Genomic DNA, 11,405 nt, shown 5'->3' with positions numbered 1-11,405 from the left:
GGGGACGCGGCTGGAGATGCACTTAGAGTCAGAAGCGGAGCGAAGCGAGGCCACGCCCAAATCTCCGGGTCGTTGACTCCGTAGTTAAGGGCTCCTTTGATTCATAGGATAGGAAAAGTGGAGGAATAGGAAAAATGGAGGATTGGCATGCCCTGTCCACATGAATCCTATGGGAATGGAAAACACAGGATTTGGCACAAGTGCGTGTTTGATGGGAGCATAGGAAAAACATAGGAACTCAAGGCATTATAATATTACTATTTTGAAGGCTGTGCATTCAAACAAGTAGCCGTTGGTCACTAAACTAGCCGTTAGGTTGCAGCAGTACATATACAAGCTCCGCCTTCATACAGCTCTAAGAACAAGTTTCGATTCATATGCACCAGAACGTTACAAGCAAGTCTTTGCTATAGCTGAAGTTTTGCTGAAGTTTTCCTCGTACTTGCTTGACCGTCTCTGAAAAATCTGAGGTTAGTTCTTCTAATGTATATATTCCCTTTGCTGCACTTGCTTGGTTGTCTCTCAAATCTCAACTTAGTTCACCTACTGTACATGTTTCCTTTGCTGTCGCTGGCCATCCGAAATCTAGAAAATCAACAGCGCCATGTCTGTTTTAGTTTCGTGGTTACAATTTTCAACCCACCCGGCCACCCCATAGCATCATGTCAGCAACAACCATCACCATCAGAAGCTATATTCTTTTTTGGTTTCTGCATGCTGTAACTTATTCAAACATATACGTAGAGGTAAAATGCAAGAAAGAATCAAATCAGGTGTCCTAATATCATCACCCAGTTCAATGATCTGCACTAAGCTGTATCAGTTATCTGCCAAAAAATCCAGAGTAACACTAAGTGACTAGCATGCCAGAATTAGTCCTTGTTGATCGACCAATAAATTACTAGTACAAGTTTTGACTAGACAAATTAAGTAGTTTACATTTAAACTTGTGAAGTCATGATAACTCAGTAATTTTCCACAGGCTTGTTTTCATAGCGTCCAATGGATCCTAGCTACTGTCGCAGATCAAAGAGTGAGGATGAGTTTGCTCTTTTTGTTCTTCCTACTTTAGGAGAACACTCATATTCCTCAAGGAGACCTATGCACACTTCAATACTCACAGGCGCACGGCGTGTAAATGAAATTTTAAATGGACATGAAGACCTATGCAAAAGGCACTTCAGAATGGAGACTGATATATTTCAAGCTTTGGTTCAGAAATTGCGCGAGAATGATCGCCTTGTTGATGGAAGAGATGTCTCAGTAGAAGAACAAGTGGCTATATTTTTGTATGCATTATCTAAGAATGCAACAAATGATACTTTGGCAGATTGGTTTCAGCATAGTGGACAAACAATCAGTTACTATTTTGGTGAAGTGCTCAGTGCAATTACTGAACTCTATTCTGTATACATACGTCCACCTTCCCTACACCCGCATCCAATCTTGAGTAAAGAAAAGTTCTACCCTTTCTTTATGGTATGTATAAATGCTTATGATCAAGTTAGAGTAACATAATTTCAAAATTTTACAGAGAAGATTATATGGCTTATGTACTTGTATTTATGCAGGATTGCATCGACGCTATAGATGGTACACATATTCCATTGAAACTACCTGCTGATGAGCAAGAACCATATCGCAATAGGAAGCAAACATTGTCGCAAAATGTTATGGTAGCATGTGATTTTGATCTGAAGTTTGTGCATGTGCATGCTGGTTGGGAGGGACCGGCTTCAGATGCAAGAGTCCTACAGGATGCACTTAACCATGGTTTTCAAGTACCCCCCGGAAAATTTTACCTTGTAGATGCTGTATACACCACAATTTTTGGCTCCATATCGTGGTACTAGGTACCACTTACAAGAACAAGGAAGAGCTCGCCAAAGGCCAAGAAATTACAAGGAATTATTCAACCTACGACATGCACAACTCCGAAATCATATCGAGAGGATTATTGGTATACTAAAAATGAGATTTCTGATATTGAGAGTGGCTTCACATTACTCGGTGACCAAACAAATTGACATATCAGTTGCTAGTTGTGTGCTGCACAATTTCATACGTTTGCATGATGGAGATTTTTCATGGCCTGAGAATACTACTGTGGAGATTGATCAAGAACAATTTGTTGATGTGCCAAGTGGAGACCACAACTATCACAATGATATACATGCTTTTAATTACTCCAGAGAAGCTGGGAATCAAAAACGAGATTATATAGCACAACAAATGTGGGCACAATATGTATCACGAAGATCTCAGAATATGTAATATTTTATCCAAGTTCTGCTACCATTCATGTACTTGAAATATGAGATGCAAGTTGTAATACCATTCTTGGACTTCATGCTTATGATCAAGCTAGTTTTGCTGCATGCCTAACCAAAAGTCTCTCGACATACCTACCAAAATATACTAAACCATCATGGTCAGTTCTATGACCAATTTAACTAGACAAAAGTATATGACACCCACAGACCAAAAGCTTCCCTAAAATATGACCTCTGATCATAGTGGATCACCACCAGTCCACCACAATGGCTAATTTTGATCATTTTTTTGGGCACGTGCAATCTCTCTTTTAAGCCAAGCCAACCGTAGTTCATTAGTAGAGTAGGACAAGAAAACTTCCCTGTTCTCCTTACATTTGAAGATATCTGATGCCATCAGCATATCTCCTAGTTGTAGACCTTCCAAGCCTTCAATTGTTGTGATACACTTGTTGATGCTGTAGGGGTCCTCTAGCTTCTTTTCCTCAATGGCAGCAAATCGATCAATTTCTTCCTTCTTCAGTTTTAAATACTTCTCATGGAAGTCATCAGTAGCACTACGCTTCTGTTTTTTCCCACGCCTAGTGTCATGTTTCTCCATTTGTGTGGATCTTGGAGGGGCTTGCACATGCTGAATAGGTGTAGATAGATGCGGGGGAGAATCCAAGTTGGTTTCCTCAAGTTCTTCATCTAAAGTAAACCGCATGTCCGACTCACCAGTAACCGGCATAGTAGGTGATGGTGATTGATCGAGATCAGCCATCGGTGTCAACTGTGACAAGGGAACTGGTGCATACTTCCTCTTGCTAGTATAATGGTCCATGCCTTGGCGAGTTCTCCCTTCAGCATAACGACCTAGAGAATAGTTCCAAAGACTTGCTTAGAACAATCAAACATTATATACAAAGTTTAGGCTGCAAGGTAAAATAGCTACAATGGAATTGTGAATATTATGTTGAAGTCACCTTCATAGAGTGGAGCTAATTCTTCATAAAAGGGAAATGATCTTTCTTTCCATTGGAGAGCATCCTTGCTGTTCGTACGAGCAGTAAAGCTTGCCCAAACACTATCAGGTGCGTCTACCATTTTTCTGTCCTTATCCCATCCAAAGCCACTCACATCCAACAACTTTTTCACAGTATGATAGTCTCTCTTCAGATCTTGCTCCTTCTGTTTGACTTGGTTGAGAGTAAATGACTGGTCAAACTTTTGATTGAGTTGATGAAGAATATTATTCCATGCCTCCTTGCTCCAAGCATTCTGTGTCCGAAAACCAGGCACATCGTGATCTTTTAGGAGTTTAATAAGGTACAGCTTCATTTGGTGACTCCATTTGGCTCGAGAGTTACCTTTTGTGATTCCTAGATATTCAACATAATTGTACAAATTTAGTTTCTAAATCAATAACAGATCAAAAAATAAAATAAAATTGCATATCTAAGTTTATCAGTGTCACCGTAACATCAGAACTTACCTATTTCTGGATGAAGACCTGTAGTCCCACCATCAACTTCAAGATCAATTGCACCATTTGATTGCAGATGATGGCCTTGTCGCTCAGACAAGCAACGTCGATCAGCCATCTACATGCATCATATTGTTGGCATACAATTTTTACAGGGCACAAATGATATTTGTTCATAATAGAATCCTTGAAAAGGGAAATTTTAGTGCCTTGTGCAGACAAAAAAATTACCACGTGATGATCCAATAGCTATGAAGAAAATAAGCTCATGCTGCTCATACAGTGCCAAAGAACCAGAGGAAAAGTAAAAATATGGGTACCATCAGGACACAGTCGTGCAACTCAATTGCTAAATAAACGAGCTAGACATTAGCAAATACATAGTGAATTGAGAATTTAGTCAAATCTGAGACCTCTTATTTTTTTACCTAATAGCTGCAAAGAAAATCCCCAAATCCTGAAATAACAAGCTCGATCTAAAAAATCAGAGAGAATCTACAGCAGGTTGCAAACTAATACTAAGCAAATCAATCTAATCTATGTGTATAATATCTACAAATTCATGGGAAATCATGGGAAGCAAAGGAGGACCGGATCTGGCTTTTGGAGTTGCCTCGTACCTTGTTGCTGGACTTCCTATACGGAGGAATAGAAGCAAGGAGGCCGGCCGAGGAGCTGACCAGCTGAGCAGAAGGCCAGGCAGCAGGCCGAGGACCTGGGCAGAAAGCCGGGCGGCCGGCCGGCCGTGGCGGCGCAGCACGACTAGGTCGATGCTGAAGAAACTGGGGGGCGGTGCTTCTGTTTGCGATGTGTCTTGTGAGAAGTTACGCGAGCGTTTATTTACCGCGAAAACTGAGCGCGCGGTGAGCGAGCGCGCGCTTTTTTTCCCGCCAGGATTCTTTCCGAGAGCTTCCACCTTTTGAGAACTTTCCTGTGAAATAGAGAATGGGAAAATCCATAGGATTGATTCCCAAGGTTTCTATTCCTGTAAATCAAACGATTACCAGAGGAAAAAATCCATAGGATTAGAATCCTATGAAAATTCTACAAAAATCCCATGAATCAAAGGAGCTCTAAGGTTGTTTCTGATTCCAGGCCGTGTATATCCTTTGCTATTTTTTTACGGTTTTGCTATTTTTCAGCCGGATGAAAACAATTAGGATTCATCCGTTTTTCTGTTCGTCCGATCGCTTTGTTGAGATTTGTGCTATTCCTTTTTTTCCTGATCTCTGTCTGTTTGGTTGCTACGGGGCCCGCATAATTTGTCGGGAGAGACTCGTTAATTGCGTGCGCCCGCCCGCCCTCTACTCGCTGAATGCCTTCTTCATTTCGAATTTTTTCTTTTCGCTTTCTCGCCCCCTCGTCTCTTCCCCTTCCTATTTTTCCAGCGGCGGATACCTCGGTGAGTTGGAGATCTGGAGTCATGGCGATTTTGATTGGGAGTTCTCCTTCGATGCTCGCTTGAGGGCTTGGTGGTCAGGCAGCCGGAGTTCTTCTCTCCTCGTCGCTGCATCTCTCCTCTGTTGCTATTTCCCTTTCGGTTCCCTGTTGCTCAGATCTGTGGGTTGCTCGGGTGTTATGATCTGTAGGGTTATGTGATGTTGTGCTTTGGGGATCGAGTGTTGTGATCTGTGATGTGATGTGTTGGGCTCTTGTGATGTTTCCCCTTTGGTTAGGCGCCCGTGTGTGTTTGCCTGATCGATTCTGTTTGCGTCATAGTGATTCTTCAGTTAGTTCATTTGGATCCTAGTTGTAGCTGCTATTTTTCGTTAGTTGGTATCCTGATTTTTGTTTAGTTATCTCCGGTAGTAGCTGTTAATTTTTAGATCTAGCATGCTTTGGTACGAGTTGAGTTTGATTTTGGTCTCTGATGTGAGGGGTTGGTCTCCCATAGTACGTTGCGCTGTTGTATTGCTTGGAGAATTATAGGTCCTCATAGTACTTGGCCAGCTCATGCTGTAGTTTTTGCTGCTGGGTAGTAGTACGTGGTGCTGTCGTAATTCTCATTTTTCTCTGTCATGGCATGGTAGAGGGTTCAGTTTCTCCAGTGTAATAGTTGATTGCCATTTGTTCTCTAATGTACTCCATGTAGGCAGGGGTGGTAGTTCTATGGGAATTTTAGGTGCTTGCCATTTCTTTTAGTATTTACTGAAGCTATGCCTCTGTAATTTAAGTTGGTTTGCCACTGTATTATATGATGCTTATAACCGTACTAGCATTGTGATTCTTGCTTGCTAGTCATTCTAATTCAAGTGCATCAGAACTGTAATTCTAGTAGTTTGTTTTTTTTAGACCGGCACCGAATGCCTCTGTCTTATTTTGTATGTCACATACACGGCAGGTGGTCTCCTAGATTTAGTTATGTCCAAATTAAGTGGTTTTATTCAGGTTGGATGTGAGAAAGCCACATCAATGTTCAGGCCGGGTTCGTTCAGTAGCTAGGTTTGGTTTACTAATTGGCCATTGCGAGTTGCGACTAGAGTTAATCTTATGCTCTGTTTGGTCGCTGGATTTCTTGTGCATTTGTTTGTTAGTGTTGGCTTGTTTTATCTCAAATTTGTTGTTTATTACTGAAGATGAAGATTGTTGGACTTGACTGATCTTCTGAGTTCTATTTTTTATCTACTGAAGAAAATGGCATGCTCCCTTTGGTAGGCAAAGCATATAATTGTGGTGTGTGAAGTTGTAAAATGGAATTAACGGGATAATAAGAACGAGAACATGGAACAGTACTAGGTACTTGTATTTGTGATTAAATCGGTTGATGTGTATGTTGATTCAGTATAACATTGTCTGTTTGTGTTGATGCTAGCTATGCCACAATTATATATCATAGGTTATGACTGTTTAGTCCTGATTTCCTAGGTTTTTTCCTGGTATGTACTGTAATTTATGTTGTCTGCCATTGTAATTTCAATTGTTCACTTTTGTAAATTTTGATTGCTTTTAATGTAATTCGAGTGATCTAGCTTTGTAATTCCAGTGGTGTTATGAGTGTAGTTCTAGCACTTTTTTTTCTTGGTTTCTACTGTAATTTTAGGGGAGTTCCATTGTAAATCGTTTGTAATTTTTTGATTTATTTCCGCAGTGATATCTCTATATTTTGCAGTGGCTTACTAGTGTATTTTTTATCGATTACGACTGTAATTCCAATGGTTATAGGGATCTAGCTCTGTAATTCCAGAGATGTAGCTTTGTAATTCCAGTAGTTTTAGTATTGCTGATGATTGTAATTCCAGTAGTTTTATTCCTGGTTACTACTGTAATTGTAAGTGAGTTCTATTTCTATACCAATGTAATTCTAGAGATGTAGCTCTTTATTTCCAATAGTATATTGTTTTAGAGTGTAGTTTCCAATAGTAAATAGTCAGCTGTATTTTATCAGTATTTTTAGTGTAATATCAGAGTTATTTTATTGTGATTTCAGCTTGAACGTGTGTAAATGTGAGATTGCTCCTGAGTGTTGTTTTCCTATCACTGGATTGCTCTGGACTGCCCTTTTCTTATCACTTTATTTACTCTGTAAATCTTAGTTTTTGCTGTTATTTGTAAGTGAGATCACAGTGTTATTGTTAGTATAATTTTAGTCTTTTTACTATAAGTTGTAAGTGAAATTACAGTGCCAATTGTAGTGTAATTTTAGGTTAGTTACTCTATCTTTGTCAGTGTTTTTACTCTTTAATTCTTAGTGGATTCTTTTAGTGCAATGACTCCTAATCTTTGAGTTTACTCAGCAATTTATAGTGGATTTCTTAGTGTAATTACTTTATATTTGTAGTGTAATTACTGTATAATTCTAGTGTAATTACTCTATCTCGTCAGTTCTTTTCACACTGCAAATTGTAGTGGAATTCACACTGTAATTGAGTGTGATAATCTCTGTTTCATTGATTTACACTGTAAATTCTAGTGGAATTGTAGTGTGGTGTCACCATAATTTTATTAATGTAATTTATTCCCCTCGCTGCGTGCTTGAGCAGGTTGGTGGTCAGGTGTCCAGCGCTCTCCCATCAGTTGCGCCGCCGCATCTCCCGGCCGAGGTCTGCCGCCTGATCTGTGCTGTATCTCCCACTCACCCCGCACCCCACCCCGCCCCTCCAAATCTCTCCCTCCCCTTCTTCTTTTTGCGGGTTTTTTGATGTGTTCTTTGGGTCCTCAGATCGATTTTGAGTAGGTTGCTGCTGGTGATGTGTGCATCGTTAGGGCACTCAGATCCGTTCCCGTTTGTTTTTGGTAGTTAAATGTGATAGCCCCCGCGGCCTCTAGTTGTCCTGTTCGCGCGCTTTGATTAGGCTTCAGGAGAGATTCGTCTGCTATAGGGGATTCATCTTCTATGTGTGGTCGTTTGGATTAGGGCGTGTTTGTTTTGAATCGGACCGTGTCCTGCTGCTTCTTCACATGTATGACCTTGACCTGCAGTCCAGGCTGCAGCGCGCCAACGCCGCTGGCTTCTGTACCACCAGACCTAGTAGAACCCACATCTGAACAAACAAAACATCTGCCATGTCCGGAATCTACATGATCCTGTTATCTGTGTTTGATTAGGCAGCTTTGTTTCTTGCTCTGTTATTGTAGGGTCATTTAGGGTTCCAAATCCCATTTAAGTTACCTATTCACTTTATCATGTACGTAGGTAGTTTTCAGTGTAACTTTAGTGGTAGTGGAATTACTGTGTGTTGTCTGTTTATTTTACAGTATATTTTAGTATGTATCTTATATGTAATTGCACTGCTATTTTGAGTGTTTTTATCAAATGTAATTTTTTAGTGGTTTAGGTGTTGCAAATTGTTCCAGTGTACTTTTCAATGCATTCTCATTTGTAATTGCTACAGTAATCTTGCTGTAATTACTTTCTTTAGCTATAGTCTTTTTGTTGTAGTTACAGAGTAATCTCACTATAATTAGAGAGTAATCGCACTGTTAATTGGAGCATATTGGGTAGAGTTTAATATCCTATCTTTTGTCAGTGATTATGTACTTTGTAGTGGGTTTTTAGTGCATTTAGTGCTGATATTGTAGTGTCTGTTTTGGAGCTTTTGTCAGTTGCTGGAGACGATTGCAAGAGCATGGGTTTTTAGTTCTTCAGTGTTGCACCTATGTGGTATCTTTTGCTTGAGGCAGCTGGTTTGGCCATCCAGAGCATTTGTGTTAGTTAGGTATATGCCCTAGAGCTTGTTAGCCTAGGTCGATGTTCCTATCTCTTGTTATTTTTTCTTGAGCTCAATAGCAGTCCATTTATGTCAGGCAGAATGTGTTTCTAGAACTAGGCCCCCTTTTTTCTTTGTTTAGTAGGTCTTTTTTAGGTTAATTTTCTATGATTTTCATTTTTTGTGATGTTGGCTTTACCCATTTTTCGGATGCTAATGCTGGCCGTGGATTTATTTTGCCCCATTTCAATGTCACTAGCATCCCACCGGCCTCATTCTTCACAAATAAACTCAATTCTATCTCTGAAGAACTGCCTGATGAAGATATTTTCATCTGCTTCATGTGTGTTGCTTTCTCCACATTCTTGTGTCCAAATTCTAGCCTTCACCCAGCCCCAAATATCTCCATATCTTCAGAGATTGTAGCTCCGCGATGAATTTCGATTTATCTAGGCTTGTCTATGAGTGACTCCTTAGCAGTATTAAAAAGTTTAAGGATTCTACAAAGGTTGCTTCCAAGAGATCAATCACAGATGGCGGCTGTCACTATGCTTGAGCTGTGACTTATTTCTTTTCTTTTATTCCCTTTTTATGCTGCTTCCTTTGTTTATTGTTATTTAATTATCTTTTCTTTATTTTTCTGCTAGGTTTCTTACCTTGACCGTGTGCACTCTGGGTTGAATTCTCTTCCTGACAGCAAGCCTAGAATTCTGGTATGGAGAGGTAACAAAGTTAAGGATTTCTCGGAATTACATAAGAGCAACAGTCGTTCGTATGGCAAGAGGCCGTTGAAGCGTTTATCACCATCAGTTTACGCACAGGTTAGTCCTTGTTTGTCTTTTTCTTAACTTTCTTTGCCAACTTTTTTTCATAGTTAGCTCTCACCGAATATTCTACCTTTTTTTTGTGTTCAGAAGTCTTGTGAAAAGTTTTCATGTTCAGTAACCTATAGTATCCCCTTTGCCAATAAGATTTCAACATCAGAAGTTCATGCTCCAGCTGTTGATAATGTCTCTTTTGCCTGTAAAGCTGAAACGGCTTATGCTTCACGGTTTGGAAATGATGTAAGCTTTTTTCTTGCCTTTTTTGCTGTTTTCTCCTCCTTTTTTGTATATCATTTTTTCACTTATGCATGTCATTTGTTTTCTTTTTGTAGGTTGTGCAACAAATAGTTGGACTTGTTCAGTCTTCAAATGCCGCTAAGCCTCAGACTTTTCAAGATTGGTCGGAGTCCCTTGTTTCAAGATTTATACTGGATTTACAGTGTCCAGTGTAATTCTAAGTGGATTTACACTGTAATTCCTACTGGATTTACACTGTAATTCTATGTGAATTTACAGTGTAATTCTTACTGGATTTACACTGTAATTCCTACTGGATTTGTAGTGTCTTAGTGGATTTGAACTAAAATGCTTGGTGTAATATTTAGTGAATTTTACAATGTTTTACGGTGGATTCATATTGGATTTACAGTGTTTTTCTTAGTGGATTTACAGCGGTACTTATAGTGTAAATCTTATTAGGAATATGCAACTTGTATTCTCATGAGGCCATAGGTCGATATATATGCATGTACAGGTGTGGAACATATGCAGGAAACTCTTTATACAATGGGATAAATACAAAGGGGTACATGACTTATATTATAACTCTAACACCCCCTCAAACTCATGGTGGATGAACAATACTGAGTTTGGAGAGATGAAAGCCATGTTGTGCTCTAGTCTGTGCCTTCGTCAGGAAATCCGCCAACTGTAACTCAGAAGGCACATATTAAAGAGCAATAACCTGATCCTGCACACCAGCGCGCACATAGAAAGCATCAACACCAATATGCTTGGTGAGCTCATACTTCATAGGATCGCGCGCAATGCTAATAGCACATATACTGTCAGATAAGAGCAGAGTCGATGTAGTGACAGCAACACCAAAATCCTGAAGTAACCACCGTAACCAAGTCATCTCTGCCGTCAAAAGAGCCATTGCTCGTAACTCAGCCTCGGCACTCGAACGGGAAACTGCAATCTGTTTCTTTGTCTTCCAGGTAATGAGAGAACCACCAAAGAAAACACAGTAAGCAGAAAATGAATGGCGATCTGAAGGATCACTAGCCCACGTAGCATCCGAATAGGCCTGAAACTGTAAAGAACTGGAGTGAGGAAAGAATAGACGGTGAGAGATCATGCCCCGGAGATATCAAAGAACATGAAGGAGATGACTATAGTGAACCGATGTGGGAGCAGAGACGAACTGACTCAGAATATGAACCGGAAAAGAGATGTCCGGACGAGTGACAGCTAGATAGACAAGACTGCCAACAAGATGACGGTAACGCGTCGGGTTAGGGAGAGGATCACCATCAGTAGCACGGAGGTGAAGATTGAGCTCCATAGGAGTCTCAACAATGCGCTCGTCAGTAAGAGTAGCACGAGCAAGAAGATCCTGGATATACTTTTCCTGGGATATAAAAAAGGCATCAGAGGTATAAGAGACTTCAATCCCAAAAAAGTAGCGAAGAGG

At 40.2% G+C, this 11,405-nt stretch overlaps 3 protein-coding genes across 7 annotated transcripts; 2 read left to right on the top strand and 1 right to left on the bottom strand.

The window, feature by feature from the left end:
* The first annotated feature begins 367 nt into the window (after nucleotides 1-367).
* LOC123132246 (protein ALP1-like) lies at nucleotides 368-2,391 on the top strand. Of its 3 annotated transcripts, none has more exons than XM_044552029.1 (3): nucleotides 368-470; nucleotides 997-1,479; nucleotides 1,572-2,391. In XM_044552029.1, the coding sequence occupies exons 2-3, from the start codon at nucleotides 1,003-1,005 to the stop codon at nucleotides 1,851-1,853; spliced, it is 759 nt and encodes a 252-aa protein (XP_044407964.1). In that variant the 5' UTR covers nucleotides 368-470; nucleotides 997-1,002; the 3' UTR covers nucleotides 1,854-2,391. The 3 variants fall into 3 exon arrangements, with proteins under 3 accessions (XP_044407964.1, XP_044407966.1, XP_044407965.1); XM_044552031.1 differs by having other exon boundaries at nucleotides 373-470; nucleotides 1,073-1,479; XM_044552030.1 differs by having other exon boundaries at nucleotides 377-470; nucleotides 1,026-1,479.
* Nucleotides 2,392-2,524: 133 nt separating this feature from the next.
* LOC123132245 (uncharacterized) lies at nucleotides 2,525-4,530 on the bottom strand. The gene is made up of 4 exons (XM_044552028.1): nucleotides 4,359-4,530; nucleotides 3,748-3,856; nucleotides 3,239-3,634; nucleotides 2,525-3,128 (listed from the first exon to the last, which is right to left on the bottom strand). The coding sequence occupies exons 2-4, from the start codon at nucleotides 3,854-3,856 to the stop codon at nucleotides 2,545-2,547; spliced, it is 1,089 nt and encodes a 362-aa protein (XP_044407963.1). The 5' UTR covers nucleotides 4,359-4,530; the 3' UTR covers nucleotides 2,525-2,544.
* Nucleotides 4,531-5,014: 484 nt separating this feature from the next.
* On the top strand, nucleotides 5,015-10,475 carry LOC123132244 (uncharacterized). Of its 3 annotated transcripts, none has more exons than XM_044552027.1 (5): nucleotides 5,015-5,140; nucleotides 7,719-7,778; nucleotides 9,533-9,706; nucleotides 9,803-9,949; nucleotides 10,042-10,475. In XM_044552027.1, the coding sequence occupies exons 1-5, from the start codon at nucleotides 5,054-5,056 to the stop codon at nucleotides 10,159-10,161; spliced, it is 588 nt and encodes a 195-aa protein (XP_044407962.1). In that variant the 5' UTR covers nucleotides 5,015-5,053; the 3' UTR covers nucleotides 10,162-10,475. The 3 variants fall into 3 exon arrangements, 2 of the variants coding, with proteins under 2 accessions (XP_044407962.1, XP_044407961.1); XM_044552026.1 differs by having other exon boundaries at nucleotides 5,016-5,140; nucleotides 9,800-9,949; XR_006464598.1 differs by having other exon boundaries at nucleotides 5,047-5,213; nucleotides 9,800-9,949.
* Nucleotides 10,476-11,405: the final 930 nt, after the last annotated feature.

This window comes from Triticum aestivum, chromosome 6A (genome assembly GCF_018294505.1).
Source record: "Triticum aestivum cultivar Chinese Spring chromosome 6A, IWGSC CS RefSeq v2.1, whole genome shotgun sequence".
Classification (NCBI taxonomy): domain Eukaryota; kingdom Viridiplantae; phylum Streptophyta; class Magnoliopsida; order Poales; family Poaceae; genus Triticum; species Triticum aestivum.
Note: the sequence above shows the minus strand (reverse complement) of the source record. Positions and strands in the feature narration are given on the sequence as shown.